This window comes from Callithrix jacchus, chromosome 7 (genome assembly GCF_049354715.1).
Source record: "Callithrix jacchus isolate 240 chromosome 7, calJac240_pri, whole genome shotgun sequence".
Lineage (NCBI taxonomy): Eukaryota > Metazoa > Chordata > Mammalia > Primates > Cebidae > Callithrix > Callithrix jacchus.
The window spans coordinates 88,157,624-88,182,214 of NC_133508.1; the positions used below are offsets into that span (position 1 = coordinate 88,157,624).

Genomic DNA, 24,591 nt, shown 5'->3' on the forward strand with positions numbered 1-24,591 from the left:
ATCTCAAAAATATATATATATATGATTGGTAGTGCAGTAGGTGTATTTACACCAGCATCACCACAAACATGAGTAATGTGTTGCCTCACAGCCTTACCACGGCTATATCACTAGGACATAGGAATTTTTCTTTCTTTTTTTTTGAGACGGAGTTTCGCTCTTGTTACCCAAGCTGGAGTGCAATGGCGCGATCTCGGCTCACCGCAATCTCCGCCTCCTGGGTTCAGGCAATTCTCTTGCCTCAGCCTCCTGAGTAGCTGGGATTACAGGCACGCGCCACCATGCCCAGCTAATTGTTTGTATCTTTAGTAGAGTCGGGGTTTCACCATGTTGACCAGGATGGTCTCGATATCTTGACCTCGTGATCCACCCGCCTCGGCCTCCCAAAGTGCTGGGATTACAGGCGTGAGCCACTGCGCCCGGCCAGGAATTTTTCAACTCCATCATAATCTTATGAAACCACCATCGTATGTGTGGTCTGTGGTTGACTGAAACATCATTACATGGCACATGACTCTTTTACTCCATGGCTCTAATTCTTTGTTAACTCCTATGACTTCACTTTCAGAACAAGCTCTGTGAAAGCGGGACAGTAGGTGTTCAAATGTTCAACAGATATGGATTAAATGAAGGGAAGGAAAAAATGGGGAAAGGGAATCTGAGCTAACATCCCAAGGAGTTTCCCATTGCAAAATAAGGATTTTATAAAGAAGAGTTCGGAGGGTGGCCAGGAGAAAGGTGACAAAGGCAAAGCTCTCCTTGAACATGCAGCTTGCCCTCCCTCCCTCCTGCCCTTTCTTCCTTCCTTCCTTCTGTCCTTCTCTTTCTCTTCTTTCTTTCCTTGTTTCCTTCTCTTTTTCTGTAACTCTCTTTCTCTCCCTCTCTCGCTCCCTTTTTGAGATGGGGGCTCACTGTGTCACCCAGGTCGGAGTGCAGTGGTACAGTCTTGGCTCACTGCAATATCCATCTCCCAGATTCATGCAATCCTACCTCATCCTCCCAAGTAGCTGGGACCATAGCTGCATGCTACGACGCCTGGCCTGTGTGTGTGTGTTGGTAGAGTTGGAGTTTTGCCATGTTGTTCAGGCTGGTCTGAAGCTGGGCTCAAGCTGTCTGCTATCTCTGCCTCCCAAAATGCTGGGATTATAGGCATGAGCCACTGCACCTGGCCTGAATGTGCAGCTTTCTGATAAGCCTTGTTTCTAACCAGTACGACCTCTGTCCTCATCCTCCTCTGTTCCTGGGAATGGGGTAAGTCATACTTCTGTATATCAACTTTTGAAAGAAAAGACAATAGTGGATTTGTGGTGTTTTTGTTTGTCCAATACATCATATTCCCTTTTAGTAATACACCCACTGAGCATATGTCTGAAGGTAGGCCAATTGTGGTACCTCCCTCCCATTCTAGGGCAGAGGGTCTCAAACTTCTGTGTGCATCAGATTCATCAGCAGGTCTGTTTTGTTTGTTTGAGACACAGTCTCCCTCTGTTGCCCAGGCTGGAGTGCAGTGGCACGATCTTGGCTCACTGCAACCTCCGCCTCTCAGACTCAAGCAATTCTTATGCCTCAGCCTCCCGAATAGCTGGGATTACAGGCCTCCGCCACCACACCTGGCTAATTTTTGTATTTTTAGTAGAGATGGGGTTTCACCATGTTGGCCAGGCTAGTCTCAAACTCCTGACCTCAGGTGAGCTGCCCACTTCAGCCTCCCAAAGTGCTGGGATTACAAGCATGAGCCACTGCACTCAGCCATCTACAGGTCTTTCAAAAACTCAGACTGTGGCTGGGCATGGTGGCTCATGTCACCTCAGGATCACCTGAGGTCAAGAGTTCGAGACCTGACCAACATAGTGAAACCACATCTCTACTAAAAATACAAAATTAGCTGGGCGTGGTGGCAGGCACCTGTAATCCCAGCTACTCCGGAGGCTGAGACAGGAGAATTGCTTGAACCTGGGGGGTGGAGGTTGCGGTGAGCCAAGACTGTGTCACTGCAATCCAGCCTGGACAACAGAGGGAGACTGTCTCAAAAAAAACCTCAGATAGCTGGGCCTCAAACCTACAGTTTTTAGGTCAAGATGGGATCTGAGAATCTGTATGTCTAACAAGTTCCCAGGGGATGCTAATGCTGCTGATCAAGGACCACACTTTGAGAACCACTTGCCTAAGAGATGGAATTTGAGCCAAGCCAGACTAATTGTCTTTATCTGGTATTGTTCATACTGGAATTAGGAAAAGCCGCCCTTTGCTTCACTGGCCATATGCTGTAAGGCATGAGACCTAAAGTGCCACTTACTCCTGCCATTCAGAGAAGACAGATCAAGAGAATCTAACATAGGAGCAAAAGCCAAGAGATGGAGAAAGCTTAATGGTGGCACTGGTGCCCCCGATTCAGTCATCCCTCAGGCCAAATCCACGATTGTCTTCGCACAGTAGAAGTGAGCCAATAAATTTACCTTAATACTGTACACTAGGGGCCGTGCTAGGCTATTTACATGATTGCCCTTTATCCTCAGCAACCCTTGTGAAGCAGTTGGCATTTAAACCCCATCTTGCCTAAAGTAAACTGATTATCCAAACGGGGTGAAGTAGTTTGACTAAGTTGAATATATTGTGCTTTTATCCACCATCCCATGTGATTAATTGAACTTAAAAGCTGGGTATTTTTAGTAAACCAGGCTTTCTCATACTGTGATTTGCTCACAACCTCTTTTTCAGAGAACTGTAGGAAGTCAACTCAGGACCAAGAGGAACAAAGCTGTGGCCCATGGGTCACTTTGACCCGCAAATGTGATGTGCTTAGGCAAGCACTCATAAGTGTTAAAACTCTAAAACAGTTTTCGAGTGCCTTTGGCGTCATATGCTTCCCAGTTTGCTAGTGGTCCTCTCCCTTATTGTCTTATACGAAACCCCTTCTAGCACATGACTTGGCATGTGTCAAGCCTCAGTGCAGGCTTCACTTCCCATCTCTGGAGTAGTGGACTGGAACTACCTATCCAAGTGGGGATTGGATCATGCCTTTTCCTCCATCATCCCTTGATGATTTTCTGAGCAAATACTGTTTTTCTGCAAAATAAGGGTTGCTTTTCTTTTTGCTTTTTCCAAGTCAGACCCTCTCCCTACCTCATGATGCGAAGTGCCAGAGGGAACCATGGCACACAGACGTGCTCCATGTGTTCACAGCCAAGCATTTCCAGTGGCTGATTAGCTAGTACTTCTTCCATTTTCACAGTGGCCCAAGAGTCTATAAGCTGGGTCTAACTTTACACATAATTTTACAGCTTGACCAACAGTGTAGCAAAGTATGGGCTTTGGAGCTCAGCAGTCTGTCTTCAAATCTTTCTGCTGCTTAATGGATGTGTGATCTTAGGCAACTTATTCACCTGTGCCTCAGTTTTGCCATCTGCAAAATGACAATGGCCCCACTTCATAGGATTACATGTTATGAGCATTACCTAAGTGTAAAGTGCTTAGCATAGCAACTGGCACATAATGAATATGTAATAAATACTAGCTTTTTATTCTTTTCCCCAAAGCATATGATGTCTGATGTTCTGAAGTGTTCATGTGGAGGAAAAAAAAAAACTGATCTAGTCATTTGTGAGACAATAGCTGTGATGTCTCTGATTAAACTTAAACATCAACTTTTAACAGTCCATAGAGACCTTCAGTGGTTAATTCTATGTCTCCTCAAAGGGCTCTATTCTTACTTTGTCACTTAACAGTTGACTTTATATAGTGGAAGCAGCCATAGATTGCTCATTTAGAAATGGATTTTTTTAAGCCCCCAAATGAGGCTTCTTGTTTGTGGACCTAGCCTATTGATCAGTAATGAACTTTGCACTGGAATTCAAAGGAACTGTGCTAATCCAAGCAGCAGGGCACTTTCTTGGAAGAGCTGCATCTGGGAGTAGGCATGAGATGTTCCGGTTTGCTGCTTGGGTTTCAGAATCCAGACACCTCTCATTTACTACTGAATTAGTATGATGATGCTAAAGACATTGAGAAGGCACTGTTAGACTTTAAATTTGAAGCAAACATGGAAAAGACTGTTGACTCCCATCGTCTTAGAAGAAATGAACTTGGGAAACTCCAGAGGAAAGGGTCTGGATTTGATTCCCTTGAATGGTTCTAGTACTCAGTGCACTGAGGCTTTCTTAAAACCTCTTGGTGCCATTCTTCACTTGGGAATCTCCCACCTGGACCTCAGCCAAATCGAGCTGGTGTTGGCCTTTTAGGATCCTGGCTTTGATGTCAGGTCGTGGCTTTCTGCTGTGAATGATGATAACTGTCTTGGAAACACTCCCATTCTGGCTCAAGAGATAAGGAATAGGGCAACCTACCAACGCATGGGAGAGCGGAGGCCCAACACACTGCTAGAAGCCACTCTGCCAGTCTGAGGGCCTGTGACCAGTGAGAGGCTGAGGTAGACTTTCTGTTGCCGAGGGCCTGTTCAGGTCATGTTACACAGTTGCTACATCCCTACAATTGAATTCGAATGTGGGGCACAGGATTAAGATGTTCTCTAAATGAGGATTACTTGCTCTCTGGGTGTTCTGGCTACTGTAGAGCCCCTAAGGAACTCTATCCTTTCTGGTTGAATTGTTTAGGGATGCAAGGCTTTGGCAGAAAGGTAGGGAGGTGTATCTGTTGCCTCATTTTGCAGATGAAAACCCATAAACAAACTGTAGAGGGCAGGAAAGAGCCTTAACCTAGTCCAAATTGCTAATTTTTAGAGGATCTGTGACTTTCCCAGGGGTACTCTGAAAATCAGTCGCAAAGCCAGGACTAGAATTCAGGTCTCCTTATTTCCAGGCTCAAACTCTCTACCTCATCAGCAGCCTCTCCAGGGCAGATGTGCTGGGAACGTCTGCACTATTAGAGAACCAGTGACTACAATTACTCAAATAAGACATTGAGAGCCTATGACAGAATTTTCACTTTCTAAGGCCTTTGCATAAGGATATGGTGATGTTAGAAACCTGATGTTTTCATTGTTCTTCACATACATTTTTCTTTGATAGATTATCTCAGAATTTGCAGGGGGGATACAGGAGGCAAAACCCACTGACTTATCTTAAAGGCCGCAGAGGTAAAAGTGACATGGGATTAATTAATGAAGCCCAGCAAGAAATCAACAACAGCAAATGTTGACGAGGAAATCATCTTAACAAAATTTTAAAATTAAAGCACCAAAAATGAATGTTGAGATAAAGTTTTTTTGGTAAACTTCAATTTTCCAAAGTATATGTGTGGTTCTGTGACCAGTGCTGCTTTGATACAGCAGCAGGCAGCATTCCAGCATGTGGGAGCCATGCAGGCCCGCCTTCCTGCAGCCTGTCTCTAACTGCTCCTCTTTACCCCCTCACTCTGTCCCGTCCAGCGGCCTAGAATCAGGCTGCTCTCCCAGCATCCAGGCTTTAGAGAAGAGATAGATAGCTTGCACAGGGATTGCTGTCTATGGAGGACATTCTTTTGTTTCATCCTAACAAAATGATATTTTTTCATAGCATTTCTGCACTGACAATACCCATTGCAAAAGATGATCTTGGATGAGCATTTTTTGCTTTGTTTTGTTTTTCCTAATGAGAATATATTTTGCCTAAAATCTGTGACTTCATTTAATACCACCCATAGGAGGCTGGTTGACTGGATCTTAATATATTAACCGAGCCCCTTGGCAGATACTCATGTTTGTTAAATACAGCAATGCTGTAAGACTGGAAAATTTAACTGGCTCTTCTCTTGTAGAAATTGCATTCATGCATTTGGGGAGTAACATATTCACGATGAATATTTTTACTGTGTGCATGATTTTCCCTACAGGGAAATGGTTAGGTTGAAATGTGCTGACATTAGAAAGTGAAGGGTATTACAATGATGTGAATCTCTTACTGAATTCAACCTTGAAGTGTGAATCCATGAGCTTTTTAACCCTGAGCAGTTGCTACCAAGCTAGCTTTGAAATTTACTGCTTTTGGTCAAAATACACTCTTCAGCTAATGCTTTTTTCCAGCTGGTTGTCATCTTGCCTGCCCTGTGTCGTAAAATGGGTGTCCCTTACTGCATTATCGAGGGGAAGGCAAGACTGGGACATCTAGTCCACAGGAAGACCTGTGCCACTGGTTGGAAGACAAAGGCACTTTGGCTAAGCTGGTGGAAGCTATCAGGACCAATTACAACAACAAATCCGATGAGATCTGCCGTCACTAGGGAGGCAATATCCTGGGTCCCAAGTCTGTGGCTCGCATCGCCAAGCTCGAAAAGGCAAAGGCTAAAGAACTTGACACTAAACTGGGTTAAATGTACACTTGTTTTCTTTAAAATAATACAAATTTTCCTTCCCCCCCAGAAAAGTGAAGGGTAAAACCTGGTGTTGGTCATTGAAGCTGAGTTCTCACTTTAACAGTCCCAGAGATTGCAAATTCAGATGTTTTAGGGGTCAGAAAGGTAACAGAAGTGTTTAAAGTAGCTTCGACTTAGCTTTGGCTGATTGTTGCCCTGTGGGAATGAGGCTCAGTGTTGCCAGATTTATTTTTTTTAATTACAGGCCAGGAAATAGATTCATTTGTGAAATCTCCCCATTTGTGAATGCTGGTAACTTACTCAAAAAGTTTAAAACATTTGTGGTCTAAATAAAACATACATAAGCCATGTGGCTTCTGATCAAGACTTTCTGCCTGGCCTAAGGACTCGAGCAACACATATTTTATTGAAATATATGTTGCATGATCCCTTAAGGGCATACATTTTATCACTTTAATATCTCTTTTCTCTCAACTGAAGAATCTAATACATACACAACAGGTCAAGAATAACAGTTCTAAGAAAAATGCTGTCAGTAAGTAAATGACTTACTGGAGTGAAGTACAGAAGACTTTTATGTTTCATAAATTAGTCCCTGTGGTTTCAGTTTGACATACAGCAAAGATACAGACTGGCTTCTGAGAACCTCCTCCTGCCCCCCAACTTCCTGCCTTTGGCACAGAAAAGGCCACACAGCTCTTCCATCAAGCCCTGGTATTTCCTACTGGTGGAGACTGATTTTTCTATAGAAGAGCTCAGATTTTATCTCACTAAAAAGACGTGCTGATTTTTAAATTGGAAATTTACAAAAGGAGTGAAATGAAGTGTGAGTAGTAAGGTAGTGGGTGTCCGTGTGCATCCTCATGCCCAGCCCCAGAAGCATTAAAACCTGAGGCTTAGCCTCTCCCAGGCATTTCTCAGGTCCTCTGAAGGCCCTTCAGTCACACAAGCTGAGAACTTGCTGAATTTGACAAGCAGTTTGCCCTTTGGCATCATATAAAGCGATTTACCTCCAGATCATAATGGGTGAAAACGAAGACTTGCAGGTGGTTGGTTGGTGTTGGTTTTTAAAGCCAACTGTGATCCCATCCGTATATTTCTAAGGAAAATGTAAACTGTTCATACATTCTCTTAAACATCACAGTGAAAAGCAAGTACCCGTATGTGTGATAGGGCAGGTAGAGGGCTCTACCTGCTCTGCCCTTGGCAAAGGCCCTTGGCCACACTGGTGAAAATGCCAGCTTGGCTTCTGCACAGATACCCATGTCATGCCATCCAACTGGAGTGCCAGTGGACCCCAAAGGCAGGGCAGGACAGGGCAGGGCAGGGCAGGGCAGGGCAGGGCAGGGCAGGGGAGGGGATCTTTTGAAATGTTTCCAGGAGCTCTGTCCAGCTGTCTCTTTGTCTTCCAGCCCGGAACTGCTGCACAAAGCTACAAGGACACTGATGAGACCATGGCTCTGCGGTTGTTCTCTAGGGAAGACTTGGCTTGGAGTGTGGCTGCCTGGATTCGAAAATGTGTCCTTGACTCCATGGAGTAATTCTTGTAGTTTTGCCTGGAATTGAGCAGAGAATCAGACACATGAGGCTGTTTGCTCCCAGAGATGCTTTTTCTCCTGTTTGAGCCATGTGAGCCCCACCAGCCAAGGAAGAATTGTAGAGAAATTCCTGTCTGTGTCCAGAGAGAGTTGAGCCCTGCCCAATGGGAGAATTAACCAGAAGCATTTGTGGCCCCTTACCCCTGGTATCATGCCCACTGGAACCACTCTTGGTCCTCCTGGGTTCATAAACTTGAAGGGGTGGTTTTAGGGAACAGACCCCTACCCTGGAAGGCAGGAGGTATGAGTCCTCACACAGCCGTGCAGCTGGCTTCTGGTGTGACCCTGGGAACGTACTTCCTGCCTCTGGGAGTCCTAACTGCCCATTCATACATTGAGAAAGATGCCTTCCTATGACAATGAGAGCTGGATTCTGAGGGACACAGTCTGCCCCTTAGACTGTCGGGCTGCCCTCGCTAGCAACTCCACTCACTGCCGCCTGGCCAACTCTGCCCCTAGCCAGCTTCTGAGCTGAGTTCAGAGGGAGCAAAGGACAGATTGAGGTTACCCAAGCCTTACTTTGCAGATTCCAAGAGTTTGATGGCCTCTTCATTTCTGCCTTGCTCCATAAATAGCAGGGCCAGCTCCAGCAGGGCATTTGGGATCAAGTAGTGGTCATATTTAATCTTCTTTTCACTGCAGAACAGAGGACATGGCTCAGTTCCACCTCCTGAGCCTTTCCCAAACTGCATGTAAGGATTTCCTAACCTCAAGTCCAATTTTGGACTACCAAGCCCTAGAAAGGCTAGGATCCACAGCAAAGGCTTACCATCCTGTACACTGGGCTCCAGCTCCCTGACACCCTATGGCTCCTGTCATGTCCTTAGTTCACTGCCACCTAAGTCCCAACCTCCCATTCTCCAGGATGAATGGTTTATTAAACTGGAAAGTCTCCTGTCTCTGACCCGCCCCCTCTGAGCTGACCTCCATGCTGCTCCAGAGATATACTTTTAAACCCAAAGGCTTCCTTGCCTGGTACACTTTCTGGCTCTCTTCTTTGGGATACAATTTAGCCTTGTGAACAAAACATCCAGGCCCTTCTCAGTCTATCCCTCCTTATTTCATCTTCAATCCTTCCTACGATTTCTCCCAGGCAGGTAAAGACCTCATTGCCATCAGCCCACCTCAGGCGTCTTTCCTGTGTCCATGCACTGTGTGTGCTGTACCTTCTCCACTTTGAACCTGTCCTCCTTTGCTTTCTCTGCCTGATGAACTTCCCACTTTAAACATCAGCCTTGGAAAGCCTTTCCTGGTATCTCCCATTATGTTTAGGTCCCTCCTTGGGGCACCTGCTGTCCTCTGTGCTTTCCTCTAGCATGGCCCTGACGAGGCTTTGTTGGGTTGCCTACAGCTTGCCATTTGTCACATTGCCCTCCCCGAGGGCAAGGGCAGAGTCGCTGAATTACTAACTCCAGGGGACACTGTTCACTCGAAACAACGTGGGTGGGCTCCTGTAGTCAGGCAATTTGGTGGCACTGGGAGGCTAGGTCTCAATTATCTGTACAGGTCCTGGCACAGAGTGGACACTAGTCTAGTACCTGTGTAGTGAGTGGGGGTTGGCTAGGGTCAGTTACTGCAGTGGGCATGAGGATGGAGCCCCCTTTGAAAATTCTACCCAGGAAACTCAGACCCAGCAGGAGCAGCTGAAGAGGCACTTAACCTGGCAGAGATGCTCCTAAAATTCTCCTCGGCCTCCTGGACACGGCCTAAGTATTTCAGACACAGGCCTTTCAACAATTTCACCAAGCACTCGTCATCCACTGAGTACTCGTTCTCTGAAAATAGGGATGTGAGGGAAAAAGACAGGCTTGTTTATTTTTGCAGCAGTTACTTATGGAGCCCCCTACTCTGTGCTTGGCCCAGGGGATGCAGGTAAATCAGACATGGTCCCTGTTCCAGGGAGGGGGAGTCACATCTGAGAAGGAAAGACAGATATTGACAATGACAATACAGAGAGGTCAGGACTGAAGGAAGCCCCATGGCTATGGGAACCTAGAGGCTTTGACCCTACCAGGGGGACAAGGGACAGCTGCTTGGAGGAACTCAGTCTACAGAGGTAAAGGAGAGTTCCCAGGGTAGGGAAAGGAGGAAGGAGATTTTTGGCAGAGGGGACCTTCAGCTGTAAAGACCTGACCTAGCCTGGGAGGCTCAAGGGCCTGTGGGAAGTTACCTGGACCTTTCTCCAGCATCTCTTCAGCCTTGGTGATAATCTCAAGTATCCCATCCGTGAGTTTTGGCTGCTTCCCAATCACAGCATAGCCGTTCCAGATGTACATCATTTCCTGAAGGCAGGAGGGCAAGTCAGTCCTAGGTTTCTTCCCTAATGGAGCCTCAGTTTTCCCATCTACAAAATGGGCAGTGTAGATCAGAGGTCCACTAAAGGCCTTCTAGCTCTAATCTTCCATGAGAGGTCTCAGTCAGCCTGTGAAGCTGCGGGCCAGATGGGATTATGGGGGCCTTATCGTTGATTTATTACTGAGATCTCACCTTACCACAGTGAAGATGTAAGATGGACCGATGTCCACACTGTGCTGCTCATAACTGCTGGAGTTTTCCAGCTACTTTTCTGCTCATGCCCTCCCTGAGTGCTATCATGTCCTCTCTCCCAAACTCTCTGGGGCCAAACTCTTTCTGTCCTTTGAGGACTAGGCCATACTCCACACATGCACTTCAGGATAACAGAATTTAAGGATGTGTCACCTTCTCTCCTACTCTTATTCTCCCAATGCAACGGGCTAAATAATGATACTCACATTCCATTTCCTTTAGAACTAAGTTACCATCATGAGACTCTTAAAACACATCTGATTCCTTTTTCTTTCTTAGATTCTTTTTTTTTTTAATTAAAAAATATATATATAGGTGGCCAGATGCAGTGGCTCACACCTGTAATCCCAGCACTTTGGGAGGCCAAGGTGAGAGGATCATCTGAGGTCAGGAGTTCAAGACCAGCCTGGCCAAATGATGAAACCCCATCTCTACTAAAAATACGAAAATTATTTGGGAGGCTAAGACAGTGGATCACTTGAGGTCAGGAGTTCGAGACCAGCCTGACCAAAATGGAGAAACCCCATCTCTACTAAAAATACAAAATTAGCCAGCATGGTGGCATATGCGTGTAATCCCAGCTACTCAGGAGGCTGAGGGAGGATCACTTGAACCTGGGAGGTGGAGTTTGTGGTAAGCCCAGATCGCGCCATTGCACTCCAGCCTGGGCAACAAGAGTGAAACTCCATCTCAAAATAAATAAATAAATAGAAATAAAAATACAAAAATTAGCTAGGAGTGGTGGCACACACCTGTAATCCCAGTTACTCAGGAGGCTGAGACAGGAGAAACGCCTGAATCCAGGAGGCAGAGGTTGCAGTGAGCCCAGATGGCGCCACTGCCCTCCAGCCTGGGTGACAAAAACAGACTCCATCCCCACCTCCGAAAAACCCACAAAATCTTCGGGCCAGGAATGGCAGCTCATGCCTGTAACCCCAGCACTTTGGGAGGCTGAGGCAGGTGAATCATGATCACTTGAGCTTAGGAGTTTGAGAGCAGTCTGGGCAACATGGTGAAACCCTGTCTCTACCAAAAAAAAAAAAAAGGCTAGCCAGGCATGGTGGTCCCAGTTCTTCGGGAGGCTGAAGTGGGAGGATCGCTGGAGCCCAAGAAATCTAGGCTGCAGTAAGCTATGATCACCCCACTGCGTTCCACCCTGGGTGACAAGAGTGAGACTTGTCTCGAAGAAAAATAAATTCCTTTTCTTTTCACCTTGTCTTTGTCAAGCTACTGGTTCCTTTTTGTTTGTTTGTTTTTGCCTCAACTGCCAGGAAGCTCAGAATACTAAATTAGGCTGAACACAGTGGCTCATGCCTGCAATCCCAGCACTTTGGGAGGCTGAATTGAGAGGATCTCTTAAGCCCAGGAGTTCAACACCAGCTTGGGCAACCCAGCGAGATACCATCTCTACAAAAAAATAAAAATAGTAGCTGAGCATGGTGGTGCATCCTGTAATCAGGAGGCTGAAATGAGAAGATCCTTTGAGCCCAGGAGTTTGAGGCTGCGGTGAGCTATGATAGCACCACTGCACTCTAGCCTGGATGACAGAGTGAGACCTCACCTCTAAAATACATATTTAAAAATAAATAAAATAATAAGAATACTAAATTAAACTTTCATTCATAGTAGCTATATTTAGGGCTACTCAGGAGGCTACTCAGGAGGCTGAGGCAGAATTGCTTAACGCAGGAGGTGGAGGTTGCGGTGAGCCAAGATCATGCCACTCAAGCCTGGGTGACAGAGTGAGACTCCGTTTAAAAAAAAAAAAAAAAAGAAGAAATGGGAAAGGAATCTATTATTATATCCATTTTACATAAGGAGAAGAAGGAACAGACCTAAAGCTACTCAGTTAATGAACAGTACAGCCAGGACTAGAAAAAGGTCTCTCGAGCAGGCTTCCTTCTACCTTTCCGGCTCCCTTACTACTTGAATAACAAGGACTTACCAAGCTAGAACTTTATCTCACACCTGCTCAAATCGTGCATAGAATTAGCATCACAACCATGGCTCAGAATATGGGCTGTGGGCCCAGACCACTGAGTTCAAATTCTGACTCCAACTCACCAGCTGTCTGACCTGGGCAAGTTATTTGATCTTCCTACTGATTTATCAGGCCTTATTACCCCCATCTATAAAATGGAGATACCAGCAGCGCCTACTCAGAGGGGTGATGTGAGGCTCAAATGAGGCAATAGGCAATGGGTGTGGGCAGCCTTGAATAGAGCAAGTGCTTGGTAACAATGTAGGCTATTATGTGAGTTTAGAGTTGCATATAACGTGAAAAGGTTGGTCGAGTGAGGGGGATGGTGAAAACAATTATAATCATTGTGACAGGACTGGAGCAGACAGGCTGGGAACAGAGGCGGCCTGGGGGGATGCTCTGCTCAGGGCGCAGGGACATGGGGCTGTCTGCCTAGGAGGGCCGCCCTCTCTGCCTCTCCATATCTGCAGCCTGCCTGCCTGCCTGCCTGTCTCTCCACCCCCAGCCCCAGTGGACCATCACTTTCTAAGGGGCAGGGGCTGGGCCAGACTTATCTGAGCACCTCCTGCCAGGTCCCAGGTGAATTGTGAAACCCTCCCCAGGCGCCTGAGGCATGAAGGTCTTTCTCCTCATCCACTTCCCCCTGGCTGTGGCTCTCAATGAATCCCCACAATCCTATACCCGGAGGGCAGCGCCAGTCCAGACTTCCTACCCACCAGAGCAGGCACTGGCAGCGAGATGGGGTTGGAGGAGAGGTAGCGCCGGGACTTCCGGATGGCAAACTTCTCTGTGGGTAGAGATTTCCCAGCAATCTTGAGCTTCAGGCCTGGCACAGCTCTGAGAAAGAGATGGGGAGGGTGGGAGAGGATGAAAAACAGCAGGGAAGGGCAGAAGGTCTCCAGCCTACCCAGCCACGCTTGACCCCTCTCTGGGCCTCAGTTTCCTCATCTGTGTGATGACAGTGTTGGACTCCAAAGAGCCTTCTAGGTCTGAAACAGCCTAGAGCTATGGTCTTATTTTAGAGACCCTGTCCCAAGACCTGGCCACTTCCTATGGCTGGACAAGGGGCTCCTCCTCGCCAGCTGGCAGAGGTGAGAGTGTGCCAAACACCCCTGTACTGGCTCTGCCTCCTAGTTGTCTCCTCCACTCCCAGGACCCATTTCCAGGGATGACCCAAGAGAAGTCTAATCCCAATTTCACAGGAGAGACTAACACCCAGAGAAAGGGTGGGACCTACCCAAGACTAAACAGCTCAAACCCTTAATTAACTCTTGCCTCTCAAGTTCTGGCCTTCTCAGCTGTTTCCAAGGGCAGAGAAAAATGTGGTATGCAGCCAGGCACACCTCCACATCTGGGGCCTCACCCACCCAGCTCCATCCCATCCTCCTCCTATTTCTGCCACAGTCACTGGGTGTGGCTGTAACCTCAGACCAGAGCCATTTAGGCTCAGGAAACAGCTGGATGTGGGTGTGAGGTTCCCACATCCACAAACTCTTTGCTTATTCACTGCAGAACCTCTCCGAGCCTCAATTTCCTCACCTCTAAAATGGAGGTAATGACACCTGCCCTCCTGGGCGCTCTGGAAGAGTCATCTGAGAGGGGGACATGGAGTCTGCTGTAGCAGCAGACACTCTGGAAGTGATAAATGCCCTATTACTGTGACACCAGGTGTGACACCAGTAGCGTAGGAGGCTCATATTATACCCACTTCCAGGTCTGCAAATTGGAGTCAACATCACCACGACTGGTGGAAGGCACTAAGCTCCATCCTTCACCTGCCAAGGCTGAGCTCTGCTCTAAAGATGCTTCACAGGAAGCAAACACCGTGATACAGGTAAGAATGAAAACAGCCAGCACTTAGTGGGCAGCTTCTAGGCTCCCAGTTCTCTGCCAGGCTCTTTACATTTATTATCTAGTTGATTTGCAAAACAGTGCTGTGAGGTAGAGGTTGTTATTCCCATTTTGCTGATGCTGAAGTTGTGCAAGGTGACACAGCTAAGAACGAGCAGAGGCTGAGTTTGCTCCTGTTTGTTTGATTCCGACTGTCAGCTCTCGGCTGTGCTTCTCTGAGTGTCTCAGGTTAACTCAGCAGAGTGAAGGACCTTCCCTCCCTGGACCTTGGTGACCACATCTGTCCTACTGCCCAGATGAAAGAGATTCAGAGGGAGATGATGTCGACAAAAACCACTTTTGTGAAAGAAAGACTCTGAAGAAATTCAGAGGGCTCCAGCCAGCAGTAGCAGCAGCAGCATGGGGTGGCGATGGGAGGACACACAGGTGGGGTGGTCCTGGGGTGGGGACAGGGAGCTGCCCCCCTCCCTGATGCCCACAGTTCAGGGTGGCCTGGTGGTCTGCCCATAGCGGAGGCCTACACGGTGGGAGCACGATGGTGGGACCCACCTAAATAATTCCACTTCGTCATCCCCAAACGGCTTGTAGTCCTCCTTCCCAAACATGCTGAGGTAGGCGGCCTTCATGTAGATGTAGGTGGCCTGTTCGAGACAGAGCAACAGCCAGGTGTGAGTAGCCCTCCCTCCAGCCCCAGCCCGGCTGGAATCTGCAGGTGGGCCTCAAGTGGCCCAGCACATGGGCTCAAGTTGTCTCCAAGACCCAGGGGAGAAATGGAGGTGAGAAGCTGAAGCATCTTGAAGACCTGAATCCAGGACAACCCATGTCAAAGCAGCCACGCTCTTCTCCACTTGAAGCAGTGACAAGAAGAACCTATGCAGCTAGTAATGGGCAAGACAGGCAGAGACACAAGGACAAGGGCGCACTTGAGGCTTCCGGGAAGCAACAGTTTCAGAGTGGGCCCCTGAAGGACCATGGGAAAATTCCCTGAGGCCCGGGAAAGGGCTTTCCAGCCTCGGGGAAGAGCCTGAGCAAAGCCAGGAGGCGGCAGGATGTGTGTGGATTGTCAACAGGAGGATGAAGCACGGGCTGTGATAAGAGGCCTGAGCCAGAACCATGAGCAGGGTCTGGGGTCGGCTCAGGTCGGGCCACCCTGGTAGAACTGGCTCGCTGGTGTGCCAGGCACTTTACATCCAGCACCTCGCTTGATTCCAAAGCCAATGCCAGAAAGGAGTCGACCCCAGGACGTTTCCCACTAGATGCACAGCCAGCGCTGACAGGGAAACCGTGGTTCTGCAGGAGACCCCCTATCCGACACCAAGTCCTCCCTGCAGGCCACGCCCCTTCCCCAGAAGTCCCGAGACAGGAGCCTGGCTCTGTGCTGCCACCCAGCGGCCAAGCCCCGAACCACAGCTCCTGCCTCTTGGCTAAGAAAGGGTGGAGGAGGAAAGGGCGCGGGACATCCGGGTGTCCAGCCCAGGCAGGCGGAAAGCGGCCTCCACCTGGCAGCCCCACCCTGCCGGGACCTCGGTCCGCCCTTTACTCCGTGAGGAAAAGCTGGTCTTTGTGGGTCACGGCGGAAGGAGTCTCCCTCCCTTAAACCTGTTCCCGGTCCCATCTTTTTTCGAGACGGTCTTGCTCTGTCGCCCAGGTTGGAGTGCAATGGCACAATCTCGGCTCACTGCAACTTCTGCCTCCCGGGTTCAAGCGATTCTTGTACCTCAGCCTCCTGAGTAGCTGGTACTACAGGCGTGCATCACCACGCCAGGCTAATTTTTGTGTTTTTTAGTAGAGAAGGGGTTTCACCCTGCTGGCCAGGCTGGCCTCGAACTCCTGGACCTCAAGCTATCCACCCTCTTCAGACTCCCACAGTGCTGGGATTACAGGCATGAGCCACGGCACCCAGCCCCAGTCCCATCTTTTACCTCCAGGGTCGCCCCTCCTTTTCCTCTCCCCTGCCCCTGATGTGGAGGCACCAAGTCCCAGTGACTTTACCTCCGGTCTCACTCTTGGATCCCGCTGGTCTTGCCCTACGACTCTCATCGCACTGCCACCATCTCTACACCATCTCCCTGTTCCAGGCCTCCCGGAGGTCTTTCTGCTGTCCTGGTGCACACTGTCTCCTGTCTCCCACCTCCCACTCCTGTCCCCCATAGGCCGTTTTGCACACCGACGCCACCCTAACCTTTTTAAGTCAGATCATGTCAGTCCCTTCCGGAAATCTGTTTATATCCTGTCACACTCAGGAGACATCTGTTTCCCCAGCACCTGCAACACTCCAGCAACACCACAGCCTCAGGGCTGTTCCTAGGACACAGCAAACACACTCCTACCCTGCACAGCTCCCTCTGCCCCACAGCCTGCCTTGTGACTGCCAAGCGCTGCTCCTGAGCTCCATTCTGCTGTCCTCTGAGACACACCTCCCCCGACCTCCCCTTACAAAGGAGCCCGCCCCCTCCCTGAACCTGCCCCACTTGTTCTTCACTGGACTTACTGGAACTGGACAGCATGTTATACTGCACATCTGTGTGGTTCTTGTCTCTCTCCTCACTAGGACGTGAGCCTTGAGAGGGAGTCTTTTCCTGCTCACTTTTGTATTTCCTGGCCTAGGACAGGGCCTGGCAAGTGGGGGTGGGCTAAAAGCCCAAAGCAGCTGCTAGTGGGCTTTCTAAAGTACCCATCTAAGCCACAAGCCTGCCAGGGCTCCCCCACTATTAGATAAAGCCCAAACAGCCACTCAACCTCCTCCAGGACATGCCCTAAACTTTCTTTTTCTGGCTCATCTTCTGCCATTTCCTCCCCTACACTCCTTAAACTCACCCCAGGCCTCTGCCTGTGCTGTTCCTCGGCCTGGGACGCCATTGTCCCTTCTCCACCAGGCTCATTCCTGCAAGAGCCTTCCCCCCACAGACAGCTCATCCTCACCACAGCAGCAGGGTTAGGGTGGAGGCTATGACTTGGAGTTGTAGACGCCCCAGCTCTCCAGAGATGTAAAGGGGCCACGCTGGGGGAAAAGAGCAGCTGTCTCCCCGATCCAGGCCCCCTGTCCTCCTGCCGTGCAAACTTCACCCTGGGTAACAGAGCCCCTCCTCAGCGCCCTGGCTTCTGAGGCTTTGGTCCTGCTGCCCTCTCGGCTTGGGGTGTCCTCTTACTTCCTCCACTCTGCCTCCCTAAGTCCTTCCTCTCCTCGACCCACCGCAGAGGTCTCTCCTCAGAAGCCTTCCTGTCCTCTTGGGTTGCCCAGGACTGCCTTTAGCTCATTGGGGTTCCCCCACCCCAGCCCTGAGCACCCACTGTCACCGCCTTGTTTCCTCTGGCAATGGCCAGAAGCCCAGGCCCCAGGACTGGAAGTTGGTGGACTCTGTGGTGGCCAAGTTTTGGAGATTAGGAATGGGTGGGGCCCCAGAACTCAGAGTGTTACAACCCCAACTTTTCACAGGAAGTCCTTGTGAGCAGAGTATTACAGAGAGAGTTGGCCACCCCAAAGTCACACAGCAGGTGGGGGACTGAGCCAGACTTCCTGACAGCTGAGTGGCCTGGCCCGCCTTCTGTTCCTCACAGCAGATGTGTGCCCCGTCAAGGTCTCCCCTTCCCCATGAGGTTAGACCCAGCTGCCCAACCTCACTCTACAGGAAGACTGAGAGTCACTTTCAGTTAAAAAAAGGTTTCCCAAGGCCCAGAATCCCAGCACTTTAGGAAGCAGAGGCGGGAAGATTGCTTGGGCCCAGGAGTTCAAGACCAGCCTGACCAACATAGCAAGACCCTGTCTCTAAAAAAAGAAAAAAGGTTCCCTGAGGCTTTGTTCTTTTTGGGAGTGGGAGGTAATGAGGAGGGGATGCGGAGGCCATGGAAGCTAGGCCTGAGGAAGCACCAACAGCAGGGTAGGCTGAGGGCAGGCCCCGCCTCCTCGGGAGGACTCCAGGAGCAAAGGAGAAGCAGAGGCCTCTGAGTCACACAGGACTGTCCTCAAATCCAGTGTCTGTCACCAACAGCCACGTCAGCAGGAAAGTCACGGTCCTCTCTTAGCCTCAGTGGCCCTCATGTGCCCAATGCAGATAACTGCTCCTCACTGGGTGTGGTGTGGAGGACATGACGGGTGCCAGACACACAGTGAGAGCTCAGAAGAAGCCTGCTCCCTCCCTCAGCCCCACTTACTCCAAACCCAGAGAATTCTCCTTCAGGTCGTCCCCAGGAAGGGCTACTGAAAAGAGACCTCCAGGTAGAGGAGGGGGAGGGACCAGATGCAGATGACAGGTCTCCTAACAGGTGCCAGTATGGCTCCATTCTAATGGCTGCCTAGAGCTTTGAGGGAAGGCATCTAAGGTCACAGCCAGGCTCATGGCAGAGGATTGATTAGCAATGTCTGCTATGGGGAATGCCATGAAGACACATGTATTGTGTACTTACAAATAATGGATCAGACGCTTGCTGAGCTAGATGGTTCTAAGACTTGGTTCCAATTTCACACTATTATTACTGTGATGGCACAAGCTAATAGTTATTTCATTCTTACGTTGGTAAATTTCATCTTTGGTGGGCAGGCATCTGTTTGGTTTTGTTCTGCCCACATGCTATCTCGTTAATCCCCTCCCTCCACTATTTCTGGGTACATTTCCTTCTGTGGAACCACCCCTCTCCTACTCTCAGCCCATGAGGAATCTTCTCACCCCTCTGTTCCAGGCATTGCCATGTGATTTAAGTCAGACCAGTGAGGCTCAACTGTGGGACTCTGGTTGAAACCAAGGGGAGGATGTGAGTAGAACAGCCCGTGGCCACCTTGCCTGTCACATGGAGAGAATCTTACTGCAAAAAGATGTCATAGAAAACAGCACAGCCACAGATGGAAAGACCAAGCCAGATGACATAATTTGAATTCCTGGATCCAGCCCTACCTGAAGTCACATGTGCCAAGAATTTTCAGTAATATGAGCCTTTTGGGTTTTAGACCTGCATAGTCCAACATGGTGGCCACAAGCCCCACATGGCTATTTAAATTTAACATTTAATTAATTAAAATTAAATAAAACTTAAAACATCCAGTTTCCCAATTGCACTAGGCACATTTCACATGGTCAGTGTGTACATGTGGCTGGTGACTACCATATCTGGGCAGTGCAGAAGTAGAACATTTCTACCATAGAGACAGAGGGAGCCATGTTTCTGTCCTGTGTGACTAGAAATCTCAACGGACACATTGTGGTTCAGAAGTTTCTCTTGTGGTCTTTAGTTCCTTCCAACCCTGAGTCCTATTAGAATTTATGGTTATATTTAGATTCCAGCTGAGACATCTGTGTTCAGTCAGGGATTTGGCCCATGGGCCGGAGGCGCCCAGTCAGCCTTGGTCACCCAATGCCCCTAACACGTGGCATCAGCCCACCTTGGACCAGCAGTTCTCCTTGCTGAGCAGGTCAGCGTAGAAGTAGGACATCTTCCACTGGCCCTTGTAGGTGAAGCACCACATCAGCTCCCAGTAGCACATGTGGTGGAACTGCTTCCAGTGCTGCTGGGCCTCACAGCACTCCTCAAAACGCCGGATGGCCTGTGGGCACCTGCTGGTCAGCCTGATGGGTGCCCACCCAGCCCCACCCCACCCTACCCTCTGCATCCTCCGCACCTCCCAACACCGCAGCCACCACAGTCAACTGGGCCTCCTCCAGGGCATGGTGGTCCAGCCCTGTGCTAGGCATAGGCAGGGGCTGAGGAGCCAGGAGATCTGGCCTCTAGTCCTGGTTCTACCTCCTAAGTCTTATATGACCTTGGGCCCAAATACAGTCCCTGTCTGGAACTCTGGTTTTTAGTAACAAAATAAAAGAGCAGGACAGAACTGTAATGGAGGGGAGATAGCAGACTCCAGCGTAACCACCACGCCCTGAACAGGTGGGCTTTCCCACCCCAGCCTCCTTCCAGCGCCTCCCTCCATGGGAATGCTGCAGTCCTCTATCTCCCCCTCACCACAGATGCCTCCTTCTCCCTTGTCTTCCCAGGCTGCTCTGTCAGAAGGGCCTCTCCCACCCCTGCTCTCTGGTTGGTTCTCTCTTGGGGATCCCCTTTCAGTCTGTCCTGTGTCTGACTATGTCATGTGTGCCTGACTTATTGCTGGCCTGGAAGACCCCAAGGGATGCCTAGCCCCGGCCTGGACCCCCATCACTCACTGCGTCAATGTTGCCTTTAATGACTTCAATCCGCCCGGAAAAGAACAGGAAGATGGCGCCCTGCAATGACACACATGTGGGTCTGTGTGCGTCAGTGGGTGTTTGTGGGCTGGGGGTACCGGACAGTGTGTGGGGCTCACCTTAGGGTACCGATTCAGGTAGGGCTTCAAAAGCTTCTCAGCCTCCTCGATGTTGACATTCCCGGTACCTGGAGGTGGTGGTGGGAGGGGAGACATAGAACGTGTTACCACCCCTGGCTCTTGTCATCCTGCCAGCAACCCAGCAGGGGCTTCCCAGGGTCTCCCCATTTCCCTCTGTGAAATGGGGTGATAATTTCCCTGTCCCTAGGGTGACATGAGGGTTAAGTAAGGCAGTGCAGATATTGTCCCCAGCACTTCACAGAGCTCGACAACCAGGAGCCCGCGCCCACCAAGGCTGTGACCAGAACCATGAGACGCTGTACACTGCGTCTTCACACCCTCCACAAGGAGGGCACAACCACCCCCATTTCACAGATGAGAAAACTGAGGCTGGAACCCTGTCACACTGTGAGGCAGTGGGCATCAGCAGGCCAGTCCCAGGGACATTTGATGTGGCTCTGTGTTTCTGGTTTCAGCACCCCTATCTCCAGCCCCAGGGTTGTGAGCAGGGTCTGCAGCCCCTGACTCTCCTGCCCCTTTGCCCTTGGAGATGACCAAACCCCAGGGCCCCAGGTCCCCCTGTGCAGGAGTACCTACCGAGCACAAAGGTGAGGAAGGTGTGGTAGCACAGCAGGAGCATGACACACAGCACGGCGCGGAAGCTGTGGCCCGACGCACCTTCCTCCAGCTGCAGCAGCCCATAGTCCTGGGTGGACGGAAGGGTGGGTGAGGCTCCCAGAGAGGGCAGGGGGCTGGGAGGTGGTTGGCCAGCCACGAAGACAATGCTGCCAGCACAGGGGTGGGAGAGCACCAGAACCCTGGAGGCCAGGTCAGCTGTGTGCCCGAGCAAGGGGCTGCCCCTCAGTGCCCCAGTGCATTCCTGGGGGAAGGGGCCACGACTGCCAAGGCCAGGAAAAAGGCTTGATGGGTCTCAGGTGTCCCCCGCTTTCTCCACAGCCTCTTCCCCACCCTCCTTGTAGTCGTGGGTGCCCTGCAATGGGTCCCGAGGGCCCAGCAGCCCAGGTCTGGTTGGGAGCAGGAGACAGGAAGGCAGATGATCCCAGCCACTGGCTCAGGTGGGGCCGTGGGAAAGCTTCCTGTGGGAGAAGACTCCAGAGCCTGGCTGGGGAGGGGCTGGGGGTAGACCCTGCCTTGTTTCCTTGCCCGCAGTCTCTGTCCCTCTGTCCGTCCTACAGAGCATTCTTGCTCTTTCTAAAACACAAATCTGACCTGCCGCACTCCTGCATCAAACCTTCTATGGGCTCCCCTGCCTTCAAGATAAAGATGAAGCCCAGGCTGGCAGAGTAGATCCCCCAACCCGCCTGGCCAGGCCACACGGTCTCACCTCTGGGCCCTCCCTTCATCATCCTGAAATCCTACTCATGACCCACAGGCTTTCCTAAGAAGAAAAACTGGAAGTGACCTTCACAGCCTCTAGCCAATCTTTTCCAAGCCTCGGGCAGCAGATGGCAGCTAAGATTTTAGGGCTCCATGGGCAGGTGCCAGGAAACACTGAGTCACAGTGAAGGTTTTCCCTTCTCAGTTCTCTTTCTATCCTTTGATGGTGGCCAGGAGAAAGCCCAGTCCTTTGCTCGTGGGGTGCAGACTCTCTCACCCTAAGCCCGCTTTCTCAGAAAGAGGCAGCCCTGCCTGAGCCCGGGCCAGCCACACAGTAGCTGGGCTTGCAAAAGACAGCTGGGCCCTCAGTGGAATTTATTTTTATGATTATGGTCTTATCATGCCAAAGAATATGGAGGTTTCTATAGAGATGTTTCCTTTAAATCAATTTCAGTAAAAGTTATGAGTCACTTGAGAAAATATATAAATTATAATAGAGAGGTCTGTAGGTGTGGCAAATATCAGGAAGGGCCAGTGCACGTCTGAGAAACACTTATCTGGTCCATAAAAATGCCCTTATTTTACTAAAAAGAGGCTCAGAGAAAAGGGAATGAACTTTTCTTAGTTAGGAGGGACTTGCTCAGAGTCACAGAGAAAAGGGGATGAAGCTGGACTGGCCCAGAGCTTCTAACTTCCAGGCCGGTGCTCCTTCTACCACACCAGGCCTCCTCTGCCAGGAAGCCCTCCCTGATCTGCTGCCTTCAACCTGGGGCTGGTACTCAGGTTCTTGCCCCAGTAAAGCCTCTGGGTGCTTGAGTGCTCTGGTTCCTCCTCAAGGTTTGATGCCCAGTAGGGCTTCCCTCGGACATCTGCTGGATCAAGTGATAGCACCAGAAAATGGTCCTTGGAGGAAGGATTTGCAGTATCTGAGGGGAGAGGGACCAGCCCCTGACACCTGTCAGGCTCAGAGAATGTGTGATCCTGGGTCACTGCATGGACCTGCCATTCACACCCATCCCCACCCGGAGCCTCTGCACCCTGGGAGGGTGAGGTAGGGATCACCAGCCCCATTCGCCCAAAGAGAAGACTGAGGCCCAGGGAGTTCTGGGCTTTGTCCAGGGACACACAATGAGAGGGGATGAGCCAGGATGGGCACCTAGGCCCTGCAGCCTATCAGCCCCACCCTTGTCCAGCCCAGCCCCACTTCTGGGGCTGAGCAGGTCACGGGTGCTAGAAGGCAGGTGGTTACCTTGTTTCCTGAAAACCCCACAAACTCCAGCAGCCTCAGGATCCTAGTAGGAAGCATGGACAGTGTCTGCAAGAAGGGAGGCAGTCAAGCATGTGAAAGTACCCCAGAGGAGGCAGGGGCCACCCCCACAGTCCCACGGCTTGCTCTTCAACAGGCTTTACCTGGAGGAGAGAGGGCCACCCCCCCACCTTTGGAAAGGCCCCTGGCCACCTAGGGCCCTGAGGCTAAATCTTCCCTGGGAAGCTCCTCCTCCCTTGATCTGGCGCAGTTTTCCCAGTCTTCCTGCTCCCTCTGGCTGGAAGCCCCTCCCCAGCTGGGAAACTCCTAGAGATCCCTCAGAGGCCAGCACAGATGCTTGCCCTCTCCCGTGGGAAACCTTCCCCGACTTCCAGGAGGAAGCCTTGGTTCTCTGGCCCCTCTAAGTCATCAGCTCATTTCAGGACTGTCTCCTTCCCTGCCATTGGTAAATGTTAACCAGCAGCTCTCCAGGGCAGAGAAAGCCCTGATTTATTGTGTGTGCCAAGGTCAGGTGCTGCGAAGGCTCCACTAGGGTGGATTTCAAGCTACTGGCCTGACTTGGGAAGAAATGGACCGATGGACTCTCTGGAGCTGGCTCCAGTGCCCACCCCACCCCCACCCTGGCTGTGAGCCCCTGAAGCCTGGCCACACGTCTGATCACCTCTGGATCCTGGTGCCTGGCACACAGCCAGGTGCAGGGACAGTAGGCATTGACCACACCTGAGTCAGGGACAGAAGGGGAGACAGCTTAAGCCAGGCACTGTGGAAATGGGGGAGGGGCACTCCCACTCACCAGGTTGAAGGCCCCCACACCCAGCTTCACTCCTCCTTCAAAGTGCCGGTGGTTCTCGCCCTTGCAGTATTGTGAGGACTGGACAAGGCTGTCCAGCTCCCTGCAGAGAGATGCCAAGTGCCGTTTCAGCCACTGCTGGGGGTCGGGGTAGGGGCTGGGCCTGAGGTAAACTCCCTAGTGTTGGATTCATACAGTTCTGGTGATTCTGAAAGCTGATAGTGTGAGGAATTTTGAACCCCATCTCCCCCACCATGCTAACACTCCTCACCCCTGATTTCAGCCACATTGGCCCTGGCGTACTCTGCATGGCCAACTTCTAGGCATTTGTTCATACTCCAGGTCCTGTCTAGAACAGGCTTTCTCAGCCTCCACACTGCTGACATGTTGGGCTGGATGATTCTCTGCTGGGAGGGGCCGCAGGGGAGCTGTCCTGTGCATCATAGGATGTTTAGCAGCATCCCTGGCCTCTGACCACCAGATGCCAGTAGCATCCTCTCCCCAGCTGGACAATCAGAATGTCTCCAGACACTACCAAATGTCTCATGGGAGGAAGTCACTCCTATCTGAAAACCACTGGGCTAACCCAAACACCTCCTCCTTTAGGAAGTCTTCCTGGAATCT

The 24,591-nt window shown here is 50.5% G+C and overlaps 1 protein-coding gene, 1 long non-coding RNA gene and 1 other non-coding gene across 25 annotated transcripts in view; 2 read left to right on the forward strand and 1 right to left on the reverse strand.

Moving 5' to 3' along the window:
- Positions 1-5,872: 5,872 nt before the first annotated feature.
- Positions 5,873-5,945, forward strand: LOC118143431 (small nucleolar RNA SNORD36). The gene has a single exon (XR_004727647.1). It is a non-coding gene; the product is annotated as a small nucleolar RNA SNORD36 (small nucleolar RNA).
- A 349-nt stretch (positions 5,946-6,294) lies between these two features.
- TTC39A (tetratricopeptide repeat domain 39A) overlaps positions 6,295-24,591 on the reverse strand; it is a 59,643-nt gene continuing 41,346 nt past the window's right edge. For 15 of the 23 annotated variants that reach the window (XM_035251430.3, XM_035251423.3, XM_078331714.1 and 12 more), the window contains 12 exons: positions 23,971-24,070; positions 23,160-23,225; positions 21,170-21,278; positions 20,573-20,640; positions 20,433-20,492; positions 19,658-19,819; positions 14,833-14,924; positions 13,149-13,269; positions 10,075-10,186; positions 9,565-9,679; positions 8,424-8,540; positions 6,295-7,862 (listed from right to left, as the gene is read on the reverse strand). In XM_035251430.3, coding sequence (XP_035107321.3) covers positions 7,739-7,862; positions 8,424-8,540; positions 9,565-9,679; positions 10,075-10,186; positions 13,149-13,269; positions 14,833-14,924; positions 19,658-19,819; positions 20,433-20,492; positions 20,573-20,640; positions 21,170-21,278; positions 23,160-23,225; positions 23,971-24,070 — 1,246 coding nt within the window. In that variant the 3' untranslated portion in view covers positions 6,295-7,738. Of the gene's footprint in view, positions 7,863-8,423; positions 8,541-9,564; positions 9,680-10,074; positions 10,187-12,515; positions 12,642-13,148; positions 13,270-14,832; positions 14,925-16,465; positions 16,692-19,657; positions 19,820-20,432; positions 20,493-20,572; positions 20,641-21,169; positions 21,279-23,159; positions 23,226-23,970; positions 24,071-24,591 lie in introns of those variants that run through there. The other 8 variants (XM_078331718.1, XM_078331715.1, XM_035251424.3 and 5 more) reach the window with 3 other exon arrangements.
- LOC108592596 (uncharacterized) lies at positions 12,821-19,096 on the forward strand. The gene is made up of 3 exons (XR_001912795.4): positions 12,821-13,011; positions 14,147-14,266; positions 18,961-19,096. It is a non-coding gene; the product is annotated as an uncharacterized LOC108592596 (long non-coding RNA).